Consider the following 10,928-nt stretch of genomic DNA (forward strand, 5'->3'; position numbering starts at 1 on the left):
TCTCACTGAAACTTTCAGATTATTCAAAGTTGATGATGATGAGAAGAAGAGAGCTACTTTAGGAGAAGATGGAGAGGTCTTTGAGGTGACGGAATGTGCGTGATCTTTTCACTAGAAAAGCACGGAAATGGATTTGGATTATACTGAGCAGTAATGCCTTTTAGAGAGAGATTGAAATGGTGGTGGTGGAGGTGAGAGAAAGGAAGAAGAAGAGAGATGATTCAAGGGCATCTATTCGACGAATGAGAGATGTGGTTTGCTTTTCCTCTAGGTTTTGTTGTTTGGGTTGTGGAGGTTGTTTCTGAGGTTGGACGAATTGAGAGAAGAGAAGAGGGTTAATGGAAGATTGAAGGATTTGGGTGGTGATTTCTTGAACCAGAAGAGGGTCTGCTCCTAGAGAGGTTGGTGGTGGATGGTGATGATGAGATTGACAAGGAGGTGAGGGATGGTGAAGTGGAGGAGATGGAGGCGAATAGTTAAAAATAGTGTGTTATCGTGAATAGTGAGGGATGGCGAGTTCAGCTCCTCCACATCATCGTTAGATGATCAAGACCTTGATTTTGCCTGTATTTACATAGTGTGTTGTCGTGAATAGTTAAAAATAGTAACTGCATCACAAAGGAATGAAGGAACATAGACTTCTTCTCGTCTTTATAAGTCTGTGATTAGGTTTATGAATCAAATTTGTGTTGGATTCAAAGAAGAGTCCACATTTCATTGCTAAGGTTTCTCTCTCTAAGTCAATTAGGGTAAGAAACATAGGTTTTCTACAGGCACCTGAAAGAAGTCCAATGAGTACCTCAAAGAAGTCCAATAGTATATTTCCTTTTAAAGGCACCATATAATTTCCTAGGCTCTACCAAACACTTGAAAACTTGATTTTACATGTGAAAGAATTAACTTTCTTACCCCTTACAAAAAATTGGATTTTCTTACTCAGACATTCAAGCGTATCAAACGGACCCTTAATGAGATACTTATTAGGCCCAGATACTTATTAGGCCCAGATACTTATTAGGCCCACTGGAACATCTAATCTTCGAAACTATAAGACGTAACCAAATTTTGTATCCGGAACTTCCATCCCAAACTTGTCTCACAGCAAATTCCAGTCTATATCAATCTTATTCAAATCCGTTTCATTGCTTTCTCTCTCTAAAACCGTATATACCCCAGTCAAACAAATACTTTCTCGCTCTACTACCCTTTTCCCTCCATTACTAACCCTCTCTCTCTCTCTATCTCTCTCTTCTCTCTTGATGAGATGTTGTGATTTACAGATACATAGATCTCTACAATTTATAACCTACTAGTAAAAAATCCTTCATAAACTAGTAATTCTTGTTTCTGTCTTATCTGCTCTTCCTTCTTCTTGAATCAATTTACATACAATTTTAGAGAGAAAACATGGACGGAGGGGCCGGACAACAATACAACCCTAGAACAGTTGAAGAAGTATTTAGGGATTTTAAGGGTCGTCGAAATGGCATGATTAAAGCCCTCACTTCTGGTTCGTCTGTTTCGAAATATTGATTTTGATTCTTTTTCATTGAGAATTTTTAAACTTAGGTTTTGTTGAGTTAATTTATATATTTAATTGGTTTTAATTTTGTAGATGTTGGAGAATTTTATCGGCAGTGTGACCCAGGTAAGATTTTCAAAATTTCCCCATTTCAGTGTTTAAAATTTGCTTCCTCTTCTTCGTTACTAGGGTTATTATATTTTTGCATGCTTCAGCAATTTTGTATTCATATGATTTTCTTTATAGATTATTAGGGTTAGTTTTGCTTAAGAGTGTGTGTTGGTCTCGGATATGTGATTTTCCAACTTTTCCTCTTTGTTCACATTTTCTTTTCTAGGTGTTTGCTAGGGATAGTGGTAAATCCCTTTTCGTTTTTATTATCTTTCTCAATTGGTCTAAAGTTTTAAATGTTTAGATTCTCATTCAGCTAAGGGTACTTCGTTAACAAAACCTAATGAAATTCTGAAAATTTGGTGCTCATGAAAAACCCTAAATGGGATTTAGTGATTTTGGTGGTAAAGTACAAAAATGATAGAAGATGCTACAAATGTAGACCTACCCGGCTATCCCTATCTAAATAAGAATCAACGTCAAGAATGAAAATGTCTATCAAGAGAGTGAAAGAGAGTTGACTCGAAAATAACAACTGTTGATTTCATGTAGGTCTAGTCGTCTAGAGTAGGCTTTGACTTGTAGCCTCTTCTAGCATTACTCTTTTGTTAATTCATTCTCTGAAATATATAATTTTGGTGAAAAATAGTGACTTCTAGTGGTGTAAATAATCATTAGTATGTAATTGATGATTGTTTGGGTTGGAGTTTCGCAACCAGCCTTCCGTGCATGTTATCCTTTCAACTTTGGAAGTCTCTGAGAAGCACTTCGAACGTACAAGACAGCTTTATGTGGTGTATACTGGATATTTAACTTTACTTGTTTATATAGGAGGAACTTAACATATTGTATGCATTTAGGCATCAGAGCATACTTCAAACATCACTTGCAACTTTGGGCTTTGCTCTCATCATGTTTGGGTATTGGACTCTTACCTTCAGCAAATAGTGCATATACTTCAATGCAAAAAAAAATAGTGCATATACTGGATTTTCCCGACGAGTATCTAATTTGAAGATTTGCTTAAGTTCATTATATCGTCACTATATCTTATTCCTTTTACTAATTCCAATATTGAGCAGCTGAATAAATGTTTTTTTCTATTTTTCTTACTTTCTGCTTCCTTGTTTATCTGCTTTTTAGTTTTCATGGGAATCATAGTTAAACATGAGTAATTCCTTAGCCGATTTTACAAAATTCTTGTTTATCCAGAGAAGGAAAACTTGTGCTTGTATGGATTTCCCAATGAACAATGGGAGGTCAATTTACCTGCGGAAGAGGTTCCTCCAGAGCTCCCAGAACCCGCTTTGGGTATTAACTTTGCTAGAGATGGGATGCAAGAAAAGGACTGGTTAGCTCTTGTTGCAGTTCACAGTGATGCATGGTTACTTTCAGTGGCATTTTACTTCGGTGCTAGATTTGGATTTGGTACAAATGAGAGGTATGCTTTCTTTCCCATTATTCAATTTATTGAAGCTATCAAGGATTTTAGTTTGTTACATCACAAGAAATCGTATTTTTACTTGTTAGTTGTACTAGAATATCATTTACGTGCGCATTATCTTCAATTGTCGCGATCAGGGTTGGGGCGGGGTAAAAGATGATTATGCACCAATGAAACGTGGCAATCGTTCCATCTGTCAACTTCTCAGTCTGAACTCTGAGGGACTATATGCCGGGATTTTATCATTAATATATACCGGGCTATTATCATTAATAGTTTCTTGAGAGCATTTACTCATGGTCAAGGAATCAAATGTCCACATATTTCGCTCGAAAAGACCGAAATATTTCGTTTTTTCAAGATATGGAAACGAAATCCCACTTACAAATGTTTTGTAAGATTTCGACCAAAATTTTCAAGATTTCGTCGAAACCCTAGATCTCTTTTGATTTTTTCTTCATTTTCAGATAGGTTTTTTCCAGATTTCTTCTGATCTTGTCTTGGTTTATTTCCATTTCACTATATTCTGCATTACCATGAATTCCTAAGAAGATTTGATACTAGAACAGATCTGAAACTAAAAAATCTAGAGAGAAAGAGATGCTACAGTGAAGGACCGCTAGAAAAGGGAATAGGGTTTTAAAGGTATAATTCTAGAAGCACTGCTAGAAAGTGTTGTTAGCACCGCTTCCTCCCTGTCCCAATGCCTACGGGGGTGCCAGTAACACTTTGGAGGGGCGTTTTATAATCTATAAAAATTCATTATTATTTAACCTCTAAAATTTTTTGAAGTGCATATAGCCCCTCAAACTAACAGAGTAGTTAAAAAACAATTCAATTTACCCCCTAAATTAACTCTTTTATTGCAGATTACCCCCTAAACTAACTGTCTTTGTATTATTAGGGGCGAATAATTCATATTAGCCCTCTAACTTATCTATTTTATCGCATATTAGGTCCCTAAAATACTGACCTTTCATACTAAACAAAAGAAAACAAAGATATTAAATTTCGACAGATTTGTAAGATTTCCACACAGACCGAAACGTTTCCAATTTTGGACGAACCGAAATTTCCACCGAAACCGAAATTTCATTCCTTGGGCATGGTTCATAAAAAACGTAGCAAATGTTTTCTACTTATTGGTTTTTTGCCACCCAAACAACACAAAATATTTGTCGATGTGCTATAGATGGTCCTGGATGGGTTATTGATTTTATGACTAAATTTAATGTGGGATTCAAAAATCAAATTTTTATCCATTTCAAATTCATGGAAATTAGGACTTGCAGAAGTGGGATAAGTCTTCGACTGGATTTTGGATTTTCAGTGCTTTACTTACGAACTTAGTAAGAAAGTGAAGTCACTGGGGGGGGGGGGGGGGGGAGGGGTTCAAGGATATGTCAGATCAAGAATAGCTTGATAGAGGAGTTGAATTGCATTTTGGTTGGATGAGATCAGTACCCTTGGTTTTTGGTTCTATAAAAATAACTGAGCATGTTACCCTCACTCTAATCTACTATGGCTTTACCCAAATCCAAATGAGCTACTTCTTGAATATTCGCAACTCAATGATCTTTTTCGCTCATGTAATTGATGCAGGAAACGCCTATTTAATATGATAAATGAACTTCCATCAGTGTTTGAGGTTGTTTCTGGTGCTGTAAAGAAACCAGTGAAGGAGAAGACACCGGTTTCAAACCATAGCAGCAACAAATCCAAGTCAAATCCAAAAACGGTAAAGGCCATTCTACTGCCTAGCACTCCCCTTTTTATATGGTATTCTCTATGCAGAACCCTGTCTATGTTTAGCACTTTAGCCCCTCTGTTCTTGTTTGTTAATTTTTGTTTGAAAGGATTCACCTTAAGAACGTACACACGAAAGGCATGATCAGTTGGTAGTTGATCATTGGATTAAGCTGTCTTTTCACTAGAATAACTTTGTGCAACCACTAATTCCATAGTTACGTACATCTTATAGACCTATTTTAATTCCATTATTACATACATCTTATAGTTACATACATCTTTAATTAGACAATGCTATATCAACCACTGCCTTATTTTTGTTGGTGGGAACTATTGTGAGCTTGGTGTTATTTGTGAAACTACGTATATTTAATATTTATCTGTTGAAGGATTTGTATTTTGATGCTTTTCCTATCTTTTAGTTACATACTTGCGTATCTTCTTTTCATCCGTTGAGTTAGTTGGTCCTTAAGCTTCACAGTATATGAAATTTGACTACCCTACAATCTAGATCCTTGGATGACTGGGCTCCTGGTTTGGTTTCCATGAATGATAAATTATTGGGTGCATGTCTGAAGTGACCCTTTTTTGTTTCAGTTCTTGTATGTTTTAATCATTAGGTATGGATGGTTGATGAGGAAATGCGGGTCAACTTGAGAGACCACATTCTTTAAAAGATTATAGAAACAAACAACCAAATCAGAACAAAAACTTTCTTCATGTAGAAATTGCCGGATAACAGGGTGTTTCAGCGTTTCCTGTTTTGCAAACCCAACAACCTGTTAATGTCTGTCTCACTGCCATTGTCCCTTTGTTTATAATTTTTAATTAATTTTTTCTTTTGGGTAACCAGTTGGGTTTGTTATTCCCTAATTGGGAGATCCTCAACCTCTGTCCATTCAGTTACTGGCTTAACAATTATTAACAGAAAACTCATATCATCTGTATTATCACCCATTCCTTTTGGCAACAAAAAGCAACGGGGTTCTGAGTTGCAGGGGAAGTATACAAAGCCGATTCAGCCCAATGATGATGAAGAAGAAGAGTTAGAAGATGAAGAAGAAGATGAACACGGGGATGCTTTATGTGGAGCCTGTGGCGAGAACTACGCTACAGATGAATTCTGGATTTGCTGTGACATCTGCGAGAAGTGGTTTCATGGGAAGTGCGTCAAGATAACTCCTGCAAGAGCTGAGCATATTAAGCAGTACAAGTGTCCATCTTGCAGCAACAAAAGAGCACGCCCTTGATCACTCGGTATGCGTCTTTTAATGCTATTGTTAGTGATTCTGCTAACCTCAGCTATGATTTTAAAGTAGGAATAGTGTTTATCTTTTTCGAAACAATTTTCTAGTACAACTAATTTGAAGTAGGAATTCATGTTTATTGTTCTCAAATTAGTTAATATGAACAACCTAAAACCTATCTTTCTCATGTTGGTCAGAAGTCTTTGTAGTTTCGTGGACAAATTTGATTAGTTAACTTCTATTAGTTTACGAGGCAACGACTTGTTGGAGATGTATCACTCTGTTATACTTGCTACCAGAATTTCAATAGACGAAGAAATTTTTTTGCTTTAAATAGGTATAAAGTCCAGTAGACTGCTACTTACTAGAACTACATGTTTGTAATCAGAACAGCAGACAATCTGTAGATTTCAGTACCGTAGACAAAATAAATAGGAATAAAATCTAGCTATGTACTTTTGTACTAGTCATATGACACTGACAGTGCTAGTCGGTCGGGGTGTAGAGTGACCTTCGACTATTGTAGTCGAAGAGTTGTTTATTTTTTTTCTAAACGTAGTAACATGAATATGTTGATAAGAAAATCCAGTGAAAGAATTGATCATTTATTAAAACAAGTAGGCCTTTTATCAAACTCAGATTAGATGATATACCAAGTGGCGAAAACGTGGGGACTATACCAAGTATTAGCTCTTCTACCAAATTGATCGACACGATTAAACTTAAAAGGAATTTCTTTTATGCATTGTGCACTCAAAATATTTACACCTTCGTGCACTTAAATAACATTACCTATTAGGTTTCAGTTTCAACAAAGAAAAACTACTAGGTTTTTGTAGTATAAACTATTGAACATAAAATTCAACCAACAATTTTATCACACATCCAAAGATAAAATGAAGAAATGGGAGGAGATCCTTCCATAGCAATTAATAGGCTTAATTGACAATGCTGACATTCCTAATGTACCAAACTTCTAAATAGATACATTACAATTAAATGCAAGGTCATCCAACTCAAAATTAATAATGATATTGAAAGTATAAAAGGTCGACATTATATTTTGGGAGTCTACAGGCCCTTTTAAGTTTTGCCACAGTCCCGCCCTTAGCATTCCCATGGGATTCAGACTATTCCGAGGACACTCGGACTGGCTCGAGTCCGGGCTGTTCAAACCCAACCTAGAGTAGGGCCAATCTGAGTGCTCAAGGGTGGGCACTGTCAATTATAGGGGCGCTAACAGAGAGGGTGGTACTATGGAAAAATTTGGGGACAATATAAACTCTCCCTTATATATTTTGTTTCAATATTACCGTGTATCATGTCGGTATTTTCTCACACTTATTGCCATTAGCCCATTAAGAATATCACCTATGGGTCTAGCTCTTCATCATTTCCAATCGTGGTCATCATTCAACTAAGAATCAATTAAATATGAGTTGGATGACAAATTCTTAACAATTTTTGTATAAAACCATAGCTTGAATGTTATTCACTTGTTTTGAACACCCATTGTCGAATAAATCCAACAACCTTACGATCTAATACCTTCCAGTCTTCTTCATCTATCTTCATCGGTTTTGTACCGTGATTTTCAATGGGTGCAGCTAGGTCTTTGCAGTATAACAAATCTTCCATTTTTGCTTTCCACATCAAGTAGTTTTCTCCATCTAAACTAATCATGCGATTAGTATTCACTTCCATATTTCTGAACAATAAATCCAACCTTAGCTCTGATACCACTTGTGAGGAAAAATAACCTAATTAACTTGTTCAGGAATATGAAGATAAACGATGTGAAAGTAAAAGTAGAGACACCAAGATTATTTAACGTGGCAAAAACCCCTCCAAACTAGAAGGTAAAAAACCACGGGACCTAGTCCAGAAATCTTCCACTATAATTAAATAATGGGTTACACAATTCTTCAAGATGTGTAGAAACACTCTTGGACAACTCTTCACCAAACCTATGGTGGATAAACTGAACAAAGAAACAAATAAATAAAATCTCTTACTCCTTAGGATTTGAACAAATCCTAGATTACTAAAGGTTGAAGAAGATAACCACAAACTAAATTGCTTCACAAGATTAATAATCTTCTTTTCTTCAAACCAATATTCTGCTCTTTCAATCTCTCTTGAAAGAACCACTTCAGAAATCTCTCTTTCTCTGACTTCTCTTTGTTCTGGAAGTTGTTGTGTATAATCTCTTCCCTTTCATTCCCTATTTATAATAATAAATAAGGAGGTTTACCAATAGAAATAGGAATTCCTTTTTAGGCTTGAAAAAATAGAAGTTTCTATTTTTTCCCCAAACAAGGAATAAGGGAAATCCTATTCCAACTAGGAATCCTTTAATTATAAGGAGGGACCCCAACAATTTTATGTAAGACCACATAGGAAACTCAAAATGAGGTAAGGCTGGGCCGTTTTAGCTATAACTCAGAGTCATTGTTGTTGGACCTCCATATCACATCCTAGTTCAACAATAAAGAAAATAATGTTACAAAATTTGTGTGATGGTTTGTTGAAACTTGAAACAGTGCGCTCTTAAGGTCTAAATCAGTGTCATGAGTGGAGTCATGTAACTAACAAAATACTTGAGCAACTAGGAGGAAATCTTGGTTCATCTCGTTTGATTTTTTCATGTCACTCTTCAATCTTGACAAACATCAACTCTTTCTCTTGAATTTTAGAGTGTGCAAAATCCCATATGCCCAACTTAAATTTATTGTCAATATTCTTAGCGTTAATTTAGGTGTTGAAAAGAAACATGAATCTCGGGTGGAATCAGAATATATGGAAATCATCAAATGAAAATTGTGGTGTCCTGCAAAACTTCACATTTTTAGGTATGCTATAAAAGATGTGTTTGTATAACATTTCAATAGAAAATCAAATAAAGGCTAAGCAGGAAAGCATGACATTGAAATTGTGGAAATCATCACATGGAAATTATGATTTTCTACAAAACTTCACATTTATAGGTATGCTAGAAAAGAAATTTTGTATAGAATTTCAACAAAAAATCAAATAATGACCAAACCGGAAAGCATGACATTAAAATGTGGAAATTACCACATGGAAATTATGGCGTCTTGCAAAACTTCACATTTATAAGTATGCTAGAAAAGATGTTTTTGTATAGAATTTCAACAAAAAATTAAATAATGGTCAAAGTGGAAAGCATGACATTGAAATTGTGGAAATCATCACATGAAAATTATGTTGTCCTGCAAAACTTCACATTTGTAGGTATGCTAGAAAAGATATTGTGTGTAGAATTTCAACAAAAAATCAAATAAAGGCCAAACTGGAAAGCATGACATTGAAATTGTGGAAATCATCACATGAAAGTTACGGTGTCATACAAAACTTCACATTTATAGGTATGCTAGAAAAGATGCCCCTGTATAGCATTTCAACCAAAAGATCAAATTAAGACTAAACCGTTTAAAAAAAATTAAGACTAAACCGGAAAGCATGACATTTAAAGAGCACATAGTTTGATGCGTTTCCTTTGTCATTGTATACTATTTTTTTTTGTTAAAACAGTGGCTCTTATATTAAGAAATTAAAACATTCTTACAATACAGATTAACAAGAAAACAGAGAACGTTATGCCAAGTCTTCGTTCTATTCTTTAACCGGGTCCATTTCGCTAGCTTGTCTGCATGAGCATTGTATTTCCTGTTCGTGTATTTGAATTGCACCTTTTGCAGCCTCTTTTTTACTTCATGAATTTTTTAGATGTGCATATTAGATTGCCATTGAATTCATTGCATGCCATCCTTTATGTTATTGATGATATTGATGTTGTCACTCTCGATGATGATGTCGTCATATTTTTTTGCTTCTGCCCATAGCAGTCCATTCAGGATAGCTATGGCTTCGCTTTCCTCACTGGTTCGATGTCTAATAGTAGTTGCGTGGGCTTCTATGAATTTCAAATTCAAATCCTGTATTATTAAGCTGGTACCTGTTACAGATTCAACATTTATAAAGGAAGCATCTACGTTTATTTTTAAGCAGGACTGTTCTAGGGGTTGCCATCTATTTTGAAGGATAGATTTATTGTTTTCCAGGGAGGGAACTGTTTCCGGGAAGTTTTTAATCATGGTTATGATTGTAGTAATAGAGTTAATTTCTGTTGAAAGCAGTAGTAACATCTGGTTTTCCATATTATCCATAAGATGGTAGCATAGTGAATGTTACTTTCCGTTTTACCTTTGTTCGAAGCATTCTCCCTAGAGAAGATCCAGTCCGTCACAGATGTAATATTAATGGAGATGATATTGAAGTAGAACCACACGTTTCTAGCTAAAGGGCAGTGTAGAAGAGCATGTTTTATAGATTCAATTTCATTGCAGTTGGGGCAATTCAGATTATTGTCAATATATTGACCTATTCTTGCTCTCACCGGAAGAGCTTTGGAGCTGATTTTCCAGATGAAAATTTGTATTCTTGGCACAGTAGGGATAGACCAAATAAACTTCTAGTTGGGTGACTGGGGCATAGGGGAGTTCATACTGGTACACAGATGATTATACATAGATTTAACCGTGAATTTACCTGAATCTGTAAGGATCCATTTCTTCTGATCTTCACCATCTTCATTAATATGAATAGTTTTAATAAGGTTCTTGGTAGCATCATCAAAGTTGTTATTCAGCATGTCCTCGTTCCAGTCATTATTCGAGATCAGTTGAGAGACCTTTGTAAGATTAGATTGATGATTATTGCTCGGAGGGTTGCTGAGAGATGGGATCCACTTGTCTTCCCAGATATTAATCTTATCCCCATTGTGAACTTCCCATGTAGTAAACTCTTCAATATGATTAAGGTGTTTTCTGAT

The 10,928-nt window shown here is 35.6% G+C and overlaps 1 protein-coding gene across 1 annotated transcript; it reads left to right on the forward strand.

Annotated features, from left to right (window-relative positions):
- Nucleotides 1-1,025: 1,025 nt before the first annotated feature.
- On the forward strand, nucleotides 1,026-6,407 carry LOC147543602 (PHD finger protein ALFIN-LIKE 4-like). Its single transcript, XM_086636313.1, has 5 exons — nucleotides 1,026-1,510; nucleotides 1,616-1,648; nucleotides 2,846-3,074; nucleotides 4,680-4,815; nucleotides 5,804-6,407. The coding sequence occupies exons 1-5, from the start codon at nucleotides 1,408-1,410 to the stop codon at nucleotides 6,074-6,076; spliced, it is 774 nt and encodes a 257-aa protein (XP_086492439.1). The 5' UTR covers nucleotides 1,026-1,407; the 3' UTR covers nucleotides 6,077-6,407.
- Nucleotides 6,408-10,928: the final 4,521 nt, after the last annotated feature.

This window comes from Eschscholzia californica, unplaced genomic scaffold (assembly GCF_041429995.1).
Source record: "Eschscholzia californica isolate CP2 unplaced genomic scaffold, dmEscCali1.0.p SCAF_4, whole genome shotgun sequence".
NCBI lineage: Eukaryota > Viridiplantae > Streptophyta > Magnoliopsida > Ranunculales > Papaveraceae > Eschscholzia > Eschscholzia californica.